This window comes from Ictalurus punctatus, chromosome 7 (assembly GCF_001660625.3).
Source record: "Ictalurus punctatus breed USDA103 chromosome 7, Coco_2.0, whole genome shotgun sequence".
Taxonomy (NCBI): domain Eukaryota; kingdom Metazoa; phylum Chordata; class Actinopteri; order Siluriformes; family Ictaluridae; genus Ictalurus; species Ictalurus punctatus.
Window position 1 is genome coordinate 16,586,794 of NC_030422.2, and position 13,272 is coordinate 16,600,065.

The 13,272-nt window shown below is 38.5% G+C and overlaps 2 protein-coding genes across 2 annotated transcripts; one reads left to right on the forward strand and one right to left on the reverse strand.

The window, feature by feature from the left end:
- Positions 1-588: 588 nt before the first annotated feature.
- phf23b (PHD finger protein 23b) lies at positions 589-9,561 on the forward strand. The gene is made up of 5 exons (XM_017472786.3): positions 589-1,141; positions 2,426-2,457; positions 3,322-3,414; positions 5,382-5,985; positions 8,119-9,561. Exons 1-5 carry the CDS (start codon positions 1,114-1,116, stop codon positions 8,310-8,312), a joined length of 951 nt encoding a protein of 316 aa, XP_017328275.1. The 5' UTR covers positions 589-1,113; the 3' UTR covers positions 8,313-9,561.
- On the reverse strand, positions 9,109-11,561 carry LOC124628342 (uncharacterized). The gene is made up of 5 exons (XM_047156890.2): positions 11,461-11,561; positions 10,786-10,884; positions 10,368-10,567; positions 10,114-10,180; positions 9,109-9,969 (listed from the first exon to the last, which is right to left on the reverse strand). The coding sequence occupies exons 2-5, from the start codon at positions 10,882-10,884 to the stop codon at positions 9,943-9,945; spliced, it is 393 nt and encodes a 130-aa protein (XP_047012846.1). The 5' UTR covers positions 11,461-11,561; the 3' UTR covers positions 9,109-9,942.
- Between the last annotated feature and the right edge of the window lie 1,711 nt (positions 11,562-13,272).

Here is a 13,272-nt window from a genome sequence, read left to right on the forward strand (position 1 = left end):
TACGTTGCTAAAAATTTTTTTATTATTTTGGCTTATTTTGGACTTTTTAATCACATAATAATTCCCATGGATCCCGTTTGTGTTTTATATATTTATATATTTATTATATATATATTATATATATATATAAACACACACACATACATACACACACACACACACACACACACACACCCCAATTCCAAAAAAGTTGGGACATTGTGTAAAATGTAAATAAAACAGAACGCAATGATTTGCAAATCACATAAACTCATATTTTATTCACAATAGGACTCGGAAAACATATCAAATGTTTAAGCGGAATAAAATGTACCATTTAAAAAAAGGGGTCATTTTGAATTTTATGACCGCAACACGTCTCAAAAAAAGTTGGGATGGGGGCAACAAAAGTCTAGAAAAGTACGTGTTACTAAAAAGAAACAGCTGTGACATGATTTGCAAAGTAGGTTACAACCTGGAGTCCGCAGACCTCACAGCAATACTTTCTCGAGCTGTGCTTTTCCCACTGTGTAAGAGACTACTTTTCCCATAAGGCCATAGCAAGCAATTCTACACGACGGGGTTCGACTCAACCACAAGGGGCTTTTCTCTCAGTTGACATCGACCGCTTGAGGGAGGCGCGACGAGGGTTAGATATCAGCACACACGGAGTTTCCAGAAGTTTTCCACTTTTGATGAGAAAGAAGGAAAACATATATTTATTGACTGGATCATTTGGACAGATCGGTGATTGAGACACAGGCACACACAGAGAGAGAGAGAGAGAGAGAGAGAGAGAGAGAAAGAGAGAGAGAGAGACACACACACGCTGCAGAATGCTCGCTCACTTGGAGCGTCGGGCTTCGGTTTATTTCTGCAACGCCATGAGAGGAAGAAATGATCCCGCTAGCTAATTCTCCAGCAGATAGAATTTATACTGAAAATTTAACCCTCGGTTGGAAACCGGGACATTTCTAAAACTCCGATCTATTTATTTATTTTTTACAACACTAAGAAGGACAAATCGACCGTTTCGTGTTGTGTGAAAGTGTTAGCTTTAGCTGGTTAGCAAGCCGGTGAATAAACGCTGCTCAGTGCCACTGAAGTTCAGCGAACCTCATTGTTGAGGTGACAATGCTCGAAATAATGTCTGAGCACCAAGGTAAGAAACATCGGAGTCGTTTTTAAAAACTAATAAATAAATTCCAACTCCGGCTGCTATTATTGAGTGATCATTGCGTTAGCCGGTTATTATTAGCCACCTAGCGGCTGCATGCTAACTGGTAAAAAGCCGAAGTTGGTTAGATGTGTATTTGTTTCTGCGCGGTGTTGCGTGTGTATTTACGCGGATTTATTTCATCCGTGACTGTATTTTTATTCACTGGTCTCGTGATCTTTCGTTAAATAGCGTGTTCGCTAAAGATAGAAAGCTGGGCTGCTGACAGCGTTGCTCAATGTCTGACGTCTCTGTTAGATAAAGTGTTTGCGGTTCAACTCAACAAACAGGCTGTAAAAGTTAATCGAGTTAAGTTAATCGCGTTTGTCTACAGTTATTAAATCAAAAATGTGTCCTCGGTGACCGCCGATTAGCGTCAACTAACCTGCTAACCTGCTTCATGTAGCTTAGCCTGAGAAACAGCTAGCAGCTCCACTCTCCGGGATTCCTCCTTAAAGACCTGCTTTATTTATTTATATGTTTGTTTATTTATTTATTTGTTTATTTATTTCAAGTTTACTTGCGTAACATCACTCGGTTTATTCCCACACATTAAACATATTCCAGCTGGTTGTGTTTTAACTCTTTGTACCGAGTGAACTTGTTACACCTCTAAGGCGCGGAGACGGGCTTGGCTAACTAGCTCGCTAGCGTTTATTGTCAGGCTATAAGGGTTAGCAGGTGTGCTAGCTAGATACGTTACAGTTGAGCTTGTGTTCCGTTTGATGTTGGGCTGAAAATGAAGAACGTGGTGTTTTTAATCGGGCTTTGGTGGCTATCAGTGCAGCTTCGAGTTAAGAAAAGCCCTGCTAGCTCGTACTAGAAGCCGCTAACGCTGTGGAGGCTCTTTAGAAAATAATGCGTAGGCTGTGGCCATGTGTTATTCCGATTAAGACTCCCTTTTCCCCCGTGCGAGTCGACGTTAGGATACTGGGACGTGTCCTTCAGGTTAAACTGTAAGATTATGCCCTGAAATGAACCTGAATTAAGCCTCGAATCGACATCGCGGTGCTTTAACGTTAGCTGTGCGTTTTGGGAGGTTAGCATGTTGTTGTTTAGCTGCCTGCTAACGACACCGCGCACTCGCCTGACCAGATTAATGTCGCAAATAAACAATACGAAGCATTAAGTGAAGCAAATTCGATTGTATGTATGTGTATACATGTATATTCAACACCTTTTTTCCTTAACCCATGTTTGCTCTCGTTCTGTTTTTTGTTGTTGTTGCAGATTCATTATTGAAACGCAAAGCGGAGCCTCTGGTAAGCCACAGTGCCATCACCTGGACAAGACCTGTATAACAAGAACACTACACACAATTAGTATCACTGACTACGTTTACATGGACAGCAGTAATCTAATTATTGACCTTATTTTGAATGACAATATTGTGATTAAGGTGTTTACATGGGTCGGTTTTCGAATACTCCTTTCATGTTCCCGTTTTACATGTTATAGAACATAGTTTGATTAACGACACGTCATTACGTCACCATGCCACGCCGTCCGATGTTCTCTCCAGGATTTCACGTATCAACATACAGTTCGTCTTCGTTATGGTACCGTATGCAGTTTTGGGTGTTTCATTTTTAACTTTACGAAAGCTTCAAGTGCAGTTAATTATTTGTCACGCTATACGTGCTAATAGACGACTGCTTGAAGCTGTGGGCTGTGTCCGAAACTACATACTTACCTACTATATAGTATATAGAAATACATGTATTTCACGTCCTACTATATATTAGGTAAGTACGCAGTTTCAGACGCAGCCGTGCTCTCTTGTTTGCCGTCAAACGGTTGAGCACTACCGTGTGTGTGTACGTGTGCTGTCGCAAAATGCGGTGAAAATTCCCACACAACCTTAAGTGTGAATAAGGTGTGTACATGTCTATAATGCACGTCGATAATACGACTAAAACAGGAATATGTATTCATTCTATTTGTATTTACTTTGAGTATGACTTTAGTTGGTTTAAGGTAATCAATAACCGCTGTTTACATGGTAGTTTCTTAATCTGTGTATTGTCTTAATCGGGTTAATATCGGAATATTGTTGTCCATGTAAACGTACTGACTGTCGTTATCAGTAGTCTCAATTCATTCTAATTAAATAATGCCATTTTCAGCCACCAGAGAGACGAAAGAGAACAGTGGAGGACTTCAACAAGTTCTGCAGTTTTGTCTTGGCGTATGCTGGCTATATCCCATCTCCAAAAGAGGTTAGTTTCTCTAAAAGTTTTATAGGAGAGGTTTGGTTATGTGTAAAAGCTGCTTTCAGACTCTGTGGTTCTCTTAAAGTTTGCCTGGGTTCGGAATGCGTTCACACAAGTTGTTGAACAGCATTGACTTTGTAACGTTGCTTCCTATTTCAACTTTGGTCAAGTTGTGGCCTGCAGATAAAATCTGATGTCTTCTGAAAATATTAAGCAAGCAAAAAATATATGCAAGTGGCGGAAAGACAATAAACACAGATTATATATACACACATACTCTACCGGTCAAAAATTTAGAGACACTTGACTGAAATGTTTCATGATCTTATAAATCTTTTGATCTGAAGGTGTATGATTAAATGTTTGAAATCGGTGTTGTACACAAAAATATAATAGTGCCAACATATTCATTTCTTTCATTAGAAAACTAACGTTATTTACAAAAATTTCTTTTTGAATGGAGTGAAATATTCCTAAAAGCAGCCAATAAGTGTCCAGCATACAGTAGGTGTGAACTCCTTTAATACTGTTTAAAAAGCAGCTCAGGGAAATTCCTCAAAAATCGGTTGAGAAAATGCCAAGAATGCATTTCTAGAAATTCTCTGCAATAAAGGTCGTCTACTTTGAAGATGCTAAAATATGAAATTATTTTGGATTTTTTATCACAACATAATTCCCATACTTACATTTGTGTTATTCCAGCGTTTTGATAACTTTATTATTATTATTCTGAAATGTGGAGAAAAAATAATGAGCGTCTAAACTTTTGACTGGTAGTGCATATTATATAATTTTTTTGTATTGAATATATACAGAACAGTGTAATCCAAACTGTTGAGTGTCAAACTGTAAATTAAGCACAAACATAAGTTAAATAAGCATTAAGAATAGCAGTAAAAGGATGTACATTTGGGAAAGGTTTCACATAAAACACTGTGTAAAACTGAACACAGAAGGATGTACAACAAACCTATAATGATGACGCACACAGAAAAAATCCAGTAATAATTGTGTACACTGGCTGAGATAAAACATGGTTTAAAAGAAAATGAAACCCACACACTAAAGCTACATTCACACACACATCGAGTTTATCACTGCAAGTCACCAGTTCCTGTACTATAAAATCACCAGTAGGCGTTCCTACTGCTGATTGCCATGGTAATATTAATCAGCGGGTGGTGCAGCTAGCATTCCACATTTGACAACAAATCAATTTTTTTCTTGCTATTAAAATGAAACGTGCTGGAGAGAGAGCGTTTGTAAATAAAATTCACCAGTGTGTATATGAAGATGAAGGAGAAGCAGTGTGTGCTGTTTGCACTGTCTGTGTCCATGAAACAAATTGTACTCGCAGGCAGAATGACGGATCATGCGCGCTTTACTGCCCTCACTCCATTCACTTCACTCCACTCCACTGGTGTTCGCCGCACCAAGTCGCTACATATTTGTATAAAGTTAAACTTTTCTCGACTTAGTCGTGTCACTGGACACGCCCACGTCATCGTTGTCGCCGGAAGTCGGCAGCTCTCACTGAAAGTGTATGATCTCCGGTCGCTTTGTCACTGTGTGTGTGAACATTCCTTATCTGAGAAGTTTCTGGCGGCTTCACGTTCACCTCCTGTCTCTATTGATGTCACTTATGCTCTTTTCATTCGATAGAAAAATAACTGGCTGTGTTGTTTTTAATCATTCTGACATGTTTTTTTAGGTCACCTGTAATTCAATGATGTCGTCTAGAGTGACATGAACTTAGAGTAAAATGCAAACCTTAAACAGTGCGTACTTCAAAATTTAGTGGCGTCTGTCTCATAGCCATCCATGTTGCTGGTTTATACTCAGTAGTTGTCTAAGCAGCCAGCCTGCTTAGAATATTTTACCCTTAGACTGAACCCATTGTCTTGCCGCTCCGTGACTTTTCCTAGATATGCTTGCAGCTGTGTAGCGCTCAGTGTCTTGTGTTGCCTCCGTAGGAAAGGCCTTGGTCTCCAGATTCCTCCAGTTCACCACACAGCTCTGGCACCTCGGGCGAAGGTGGCGTGGGAGGTGGTGCCAGCTCAAATATGTCGGCAAGCTGGGGAGACGGCAACTCGGACCTACACACCATTCACACTTTCGTGCAGAAAGCCCGCGCCAACAAAAGCGTCAAGACCATGCAGCGTCTGCCTTCTGATAACACCCTGCTGGACAAAATGAGGTTAAAAGACTCTCTCTACAAGGGTCAAGCGAGCAGCAAAGCAGAGCGCAAGAAGGACAAAAAGCTGAAGCGCCTCTCTCTCGGCTCAGGTGCAGGAGACAGCAGCAGTAGCAGCGGGGAAAAGCGCGCCAGAATCAAGCGCAGCAAAAACTCCAAGCAGCCCAAAAGCCTTAAGAAGCTTAAGAGCTCGGCACTCAGCGAGACAGACTCTGAGACTGGACTTGGCCATGGAGAGGAGCACGCAGGTCAACCAAGAGGGCTGCAGTCCCAGAGACCCAACCTGGTAAAGTCTGAGCACGACGAAGCAAGCAGAGATGCTGAAATGAGCTCCAGTGAAGGGGAAACGTGGATCGCAGATGAGGATATCATGGTAGAGTCAGGTGAGTGGTTTTATTTGATAATGAATTAAATGGAAATGGCTAAATAGTAGGTGGGGTTTAAAGTGATTGGCCCTGATCACAGTTGAATGATGATTATGTACAGTGCAGTTAGTATGGAAGGAAGGTCAGTAGATTGACTTCAGTCCTTAGCGTTCTTGGTTCTAAATAATAAACTTCAGCTGCTTTAGAAATTTTTAGGGCTGGCCATAAATCATTCATTATGTTTGTTCCAAGGAAATAATGGTTTATTTACGCTATGTGCTGTGCTGTGTGCTCAAATTGCAAGCTATTTGGCATTCACCCAAACACTGAAAACCTCTGGGAAGAACTGTCATGTGACCATGTACCCGCCTGCAATATTTTGTGATGAACTTACTTGGTTCTGTGGCCCAGAATACAACAGAATAAGTAATTTAAACCAACCACAGTTACCCTGAGCATAAATATGCAGTTTGCTGAAAATGAACGAATGTGGTAAAAATCATTGCACATCACCACGAGAGCGCTCGTTACACGCTCATGATAATCACTGCGGTCTTTCTTTGTCATGCATGCTTCGGCTTTGACGATCTGCATGACGGTGCTTTTTTTCCTGCCTTATTTTATTTCCGTTGTTGTTACACAGCCACTCAGAAATGACTCTTGCACTGTAGACTAGTTTATAAGTTCCTTGAAAATAAACATACTTTTGTGGACGTATGTTACATTTAATCACAGCTTATGTATTACACTGTTTAAAGCAGTATCTTAGCTTATTCTAATTCATTTTGTCTTGTTTCGGCTTTCTGTTTTTATATATATATATTTTAAATATAAAAATGCGAGGCTGATTTGAGCTCATTTGCACTGTTGGTATACGATATTAATACATTGTTTCCACCTAGTGGATATGATGTGAACTGCAGGGATGAATATACTTATCATTATGGGTCATTTTTGTGAGAATTCAGATCCTCCTTTGGAAGCACCAACAAATATTTGAATCCTATGAAATGATTTTTGGTCCAGCCCTATGGACAGTTTCCACTCTCAAAGTGTCTAATCTCAAATCGTTCAGTGCTTTTCAGCCAAAGTTGGCTCTCTGGCGACCAAATGTAATTTAGTGCCAAAATTTGTTCGTCTGGAACAAAGACCTGACTATGTCAGTAGTGCTGGAGCGGAGTTATTTCATCATCTTGTCAACAATGGCAGCGAAAGTTATTTTCCTGGTCAATTGAAAGAAAGAAAAAAGTATATGAACATTGTTGAAAAATTCAAGTTTTAAAGTCACATGTTTCCAGAATATTGAGTACGTTCATGTGTCATGCACTCGTACAGAGGAAAAAATGTGCATACAAACAAGTGAGCAGATACAACATCCAAAATAATGTAAGGTAATGTAATACAGGAAGAAATTTCACAAGGGTGGGAGAGAAGTCTGATTGAGTGACATAGAGTGGAAATTGCCTGCAACTATGAGTCCTTGGTCTGAAGGAGAAAATTGTTTGTATGCTTAAATGTATTGTCCTAGGCTGGGGTAAAAAAACAAATAAATAAAACCCTTTATGGTTACATGGTTAAGCCATGCTTTATTGTGCAGTGTACACATCTGATTACATAAGAATTAATCTCATAACTGGAGGAAACACTGGTTTCCATCAGCACTTTGACTGTGGAAAGAGTAATGTGAAATTTTGCTCTGTTGTCTCAATGGTAGTCTTTGACACATCTCTCTGTGTACATCCTCTCAACTGTTCTTGGTTTGTTCACTTTTTTTTCCGTGATCAATAGTATTGTTCATTTAACACCTACTCTGGGGTGCTGTGGTTTGTCAGTTGTTATTGCTAAGCTCAGCAGACCTTCTTGCTACTCTCGCTGATTTTGACACGTTCTTTATGAGTGTTTGACTCATGGGGGTCTGTTTTACTTCGCACTCTACTTCTTATTTTGAGACAGCAGCAGCAGCTATCCACACAAACGTCACACCTAGAATCAGCTCATGCATGAACTACTGACACACAGCTGGCTGGGAAAAAGCACTAATAAAAAAAACAAGTTTTCTTGTTTTACTGTCATTTCCATAGGGTTTTTATTGTGTACTGACTGTACAGTGTACTGGCTATAGTTTTAACACTTGGTCTTTCCACCCTGCAGGTGACGACTCGTGGGATCTGATCACTTGCTACTGCGGGAAACCTTTTGCAGGACGACCCATGATCGAGTGCAACCAGTGCAGCATATGGGTGCATCTGTCCTGCGCCAAAATCAAGAAGTCCAATGTCCCAGACATATTCTACTGTCATAAATGCAGGGAAGCGAGGCGATCGGGCCATAAAAAAGACAGTTAGAGAAGACGCCTAAGCCCTGGAAGCGCAACGTTCCCGTCCTCCACTTTTTCTATTAAGTATGAGACGAAATCGCCGACTTTGAACGGCGGTGTTCTTTTGAGACCCGTGATTTTACGTGTCAGTTCATCACATATTTGACAATCACATACATAGTTAATATCACGAGGGTAATTTCTTCATGTTTGTAGACAAACTTGTATGCATGGCTCTTACTCGGAACACTCTGTCTGCCAGTTTGGTCTGATCATCAGGGAGTGTTTAGTGCCGGCTTTGTAGAAGATTTAAAAGATGATGTATGCCGACGTAAAAGCCTTTTACAAAGCAGATGTTTAGAAGCTGAGGTTTGTCTTTTTACATGAAGAAGTGGTTTGTGTATAAGTTGTTATTTCTATTGCTTATCATTTTCACACACATCTCAGTTTCCCTTTCAGATTTGTGATAATCGATATTAACAGGTAGCCTTTATTAAGTGATTAGCGTGTTTTTTTGTTTTTTTTTAAATCTCAGTGCATGTCAGCACCATGGCAGTCGTGTCATTAACTAGCACTTAACTATCAACCCCAGGTCATTCTGTGTTGGGAACATGAAAGGTTGGACTTGAAATGGGAACTTTAAGATTGGAACTTTAACATTTCCATCGGTTGCACTGTTGTCCACTTACCAAGCGTAAGCAGTTTCAAATTGTGCATCATCTATTTTTCGTTGGTTTACTTTCGAAGGACGTTTTCTGAGACAAATGAATGATGATTAAGAGCTTTGTAACTGCCACCCAAGTGTTGAGGTTTACTCAATGCCCCCAATTTAATAGATGTAGTTATTTGTTCTGTTTGTTTTTTTTTGTTTGTTTTTTTTAAGAGTTTAATTTGGGTTTTAATCTCTTGTCTGAGATCTGGTTAAGATCACACACACAGAGTGTTAGTTGTTGTGGAGCTGTTCCCTGATATGCTGTTTGAAAGTAGTTCGGAGACCAGATCGTCTTGTGTACAGAAAAGAGTTTAAGCTACAAGTGTTGTGGCATATTTTGTTTCTAATATGTTTTTTTGTTCGTTTGTTTGTTTGTTTTTTGCGAGGGGTTTCTTGAAATTCCCAAAACATAGACCCTCTCCTATTTTACTCTGTAAATATCATATCCTTTCAGAACTGTACATAATATGAAAACGAAGAGAAAGCCAAACAAATGTTATATTTTTGGCATCTGATGTTTTCTTTAACTGTACCAGAAGAAATAAAGCCTTTTCTTTATTGGGTATCCTATACAACGTTCAATATTTAATTTATTTTTTAATCTTCTGTCAATGAATAATGACTTGAAGCATCATCTGTGTTTTTTCGATTCGATTTTTATTGATCATAGGCACACATGTAGAGTGTCTGTCAGTTTGCATACCACTACAGGGTGACATTAAATAGCAATAAATAGATTTTATTTATTAAAAAAAAAAGGTGGTAGTAGTAGAAGGTGGTGGCACCTGTTGCATACAAATTTCTAAATACATATTAAGCCTAATCCTAGATTGAAGAGCGTTTTAATTAGTAATCTCCTGTAGCTGTGATTTTACAAGACTAGGCTTAATCTGTCCTTTTACAACCAGCCTGTTTGGTACACGAATCCTACGGTTGTACTGTTGGATTAATCCCGTTGCTCCTCTGGTTCATCCTGAAGTGAAGAGAAAAAAAAATTAAGATGTGTCTGAGGATATAAATACAAACGCATTTTTTTTTGGACAGTTATCACTAAAACGTAAAACCATCAATTAAAATCATGTGGAAGTTATTTAGCGATTTAGGTCAGAATGCTCACCTTTCTGCTCTTTCTGCCTGACAGGTATAAGCTACCAATGCGGTCCAAGGGAACGGTCACCCTCAGTCTACAGGAAGGAAAGCAAAGTAAATTAAATTGAATGGACTCTGGGTTCATTCATCTGTTGACCTGCACAACTAGCAATCCTTTATGAAGAAACAAAGCAAAAGGCATTAATGTTTCTATTTTGAGTTTTCTATTTTAACTTGAGAGTATTAGTATGAAGCCTTTTGTCCCCCCGCTTCTTTCTTCACCTCTTGTCCTTGTTCCTGTGATGTGTGTTGGTGTGAGGTGTTGAAATGCGTTCCACAGGGACAGAGAAGGAGGGTGAGGATCGGGCTGGGTTAGGCTCCCAGTCACGGGTCATTTCCCCGCCGTTATCAGGAACGAGTTCTACTAGATCCGAGAGTTCTGACAGGTGAGAAGACAGATCCCGACCCAACCGGTGGCTGCTCTACAGAGGAGAAATGGAGATAGGAGATCATTAATTATGATTAATAGCACGATCACCACAAATGTACATTCTGGTGGATAGTGAAACTCTGTGATTTGATCGAAAATTAGACAAATTATTGCTCATTTGACTTTTCAATTCTATGAAAACAAAGGCTTGTTCTACAATTATAACAAAAATGTAAAACCACATGGAGGTTGATGTTTTGCAGCACTTACTCTACTCAGCTGTAGCCTGTCTGGTAGCAGGAATGAATACACCTCGTCCATTAAAAAGCACAGCGCCAAGATGGGCAGGAAAGACTTGTGTGACAACATCTGAAACAAACACCATGAAATACAAAACACTTCAAATCTACAGTGTGCAAAACACTGTAAAACTGGATAAGTTCATTTAACTAAAAAAATTTGAGGAAACTAATTAGCTCATTTTTTAAGTTAATAAATCAAATTTTTTATGCCAAATACACTTAAATATAACAAGTTTGAGTTCAATCTTTGTTATATTTAAGTGTATTTGGCTTAAAGAAATAGATTTATTAACATAAAAATTTTGAGGTAATTAGTTTCCTCAAATTTTTTGAGTTAAATGAACTATCTGCTTTACAGTGAACAATATAAGATCCTTTTTTTCAGTTAAAGTGCATAAATGTTCAGGATGACCATACACATCAAACTATAATGTCTAAAAATAAATAAATAAAAGACGCACAAAGTACAAATTACTCATTTAATAATTAAATCATTTCAGATTTTTTTGGTTTGGCATTTCACAATGAAAACATTTTTAATTCTTCATCCGCATACCTTAATGCATTGCGGACAAACACTCGTAAGTGTTAAATACAAGGTTAAAAGGTTCAGAAAGTGTAATGAAGTGATTTCCTGCTTTACCTTTTCAGTAGCTTATTCAGGAACTCAGGAAGGTTGCTTCTTGGTCTCAGTGATGCTGTCCTCTGTAGGTTTGCAGTGAGCATTGAGTATTTGTAGACATGAAGATGGGGTGGGTTTATATGTTCAGAGGATGGCAGGATGATTATAGCCAGGGTATGTGTGTGTGTGTGTGTGTGTGAGGTGAATTCACCCACCCACCAGTCCAAGGAGAATGAGCACAAATGAGAATGTGCTAGTAAACAACGACTTTGAGGACAGCAATTTTGTTGCAGAACAATTTAATAAGGGCACTGTCATGATCCTGAAGATCACGGTTGTATAAACATTATGACTGAATGTCAGCTGCATTCAACGCCAGAATTATTGACAAAAAAACATCATAAAATTCAACAAAATGTGATGTAATTTAAACATATGGGGGTGAGGTAAACTGTAGTTTTAGTTTCACACTGCAAACTATAAGTAGCACATTATTTTCTGCTAAATGATTCACATAACCAAAATTTATATTCAGAGCTTGTGTTGAAGAGAATTATAGCCCTGAGCTTGTAGGATATTGGATCACTCCAACAAGCATGACATTTTAAACTCCTTCATGCATGTAGATTGCTGTTTTCAGTTCAGACTACAGGTTGAAATTCGGAGACTGAGATTTTGTGTTCCTGCAGCCATTTCTGTGCTTATGTAGAATTGGGGTAATAATGATATATTGATACATTTATGCTTAAATCTCCTGGCAGAGGCAACCAGGATTTGGGCTAAAATATCTTGGACATTAGCAGAATTTATGATGCCATCAATGATCCCTGAACAACAGTGCAAAAAAACTGAATCAAAGCATCACTGATCCATCTCCATATTTTACACTGGATATCAGGGGCTTTCTGTGTACACACTCCCCGTTTGTCCACTAAAAAGTAATTTTTTTTTGTCTTGTCTGACCACAACAAACGATTCCAATTATAGCTCCAATCATGCTTGGTAAAGTTCCGGTGTGGGATATTTTTTTTGGGTTGCTTTAAGGAAGTGCAACCCTTCCTAAACGACTTTTTGTTATGAATGTGGCGCCTAATAGTTTATTTTGAAACTTTACAACACCAAGAATAAACTAATTTCTTCAAATCTTTTTTTTTCCTCCCTCCTTTACCACCCTCCTCACTGAACAAGAGGTCAGGATGTGCATGGGTCTGAGTCCTGGAAATATTTATAATTATTGCCATTTAAACTTTTGTGTATTTCTATATTCCTGATCTGCTTTATATCGCTTAGGTTTTCAAAGCATTTTGCTTTTCCCCATAGTGATGGATAAGATAAGATAAGATGTAACTTTATTGATCTACTGTGGGGGAAATTCAACCTCATATGTATACCACCTGGGAAACAGGTAATTGATCTGAACATAAATTTCTCCAGTCTGAGAACCTATTTATTTGATTTTATTTGCAAAAAAAATAGGAAAAAGAAAATGGATTTTCCTCTTTTTTTTTAAAATATTCTTTTTTTGGTCGTGGTGGGGATGTCAATGATTTTGAAACTTTAAAAAAAATACTGTTATTTTAAAAAAGATGCTCCTATTACAATTTCTCTAATATATGTAGGTGTTTATTATTTAAGTAGAAGCTGTGAGTCATTATATACATGTTTGTTTTATACAATTAATCTTTTTCCCTATTCACTTGAAGGATGTCAATAATTCTGGACAGTAAAACTGCATTAGCTGTACAATTATTATACATTTAATACATTTTTAGATTCTGTTTTAAACAGCATCTAAATTGCAGGGTGCACAGAAAATATTCCGTCAAGGTTGTT

Excerpts from the sequence above, each read along its gene's own strand:
- phf23b (XM_017472786.3), top strand. The coding sequence starts at position 1,114 with ATGCTCGAAATAATGTCTGAGCACCAAG. Across the intron at positions 2,458-3,321 it reads AACGCAAAGCGGAGCCTCTG|CCACCAGAGAGACGAAAGAG; the intron begins GTAAGCCACAGT and ends TGCCATTTTCAG. Across the intron at positions 3,415-5,381 it reads ATATCCCATCTCCAAAAGAG|GAAAGGCCTTGGTCTCCAGA; the intron begins GTTAGTTTCTCT and ends TTGCCTCCGTAG.
- LOC124628342 (XM_047156890.2), bottom strand. The coding sequence starts at position 10,884 with ATGTTGTCACACAAGTCTTTCCTGCCCATCTTGGCGCTGTGCTTTTTA. Across the intron at positions 10,568-10,785 it reads ACAGGCTACAGCTGAGTAGA|AGCAGCCACCGGTTGGGTCG; the intron begins GTAAGTGCTGCA and ends TCTCCTCTGTAG. Across the intron at positions 10,181-10,367 it reads CACAGGAACAAGGACAAGAG|ACTGAGGGTGACCGTTCCCT; the intron begins GTGAAGAAAGAA and ends TCCTTCCTGTAG.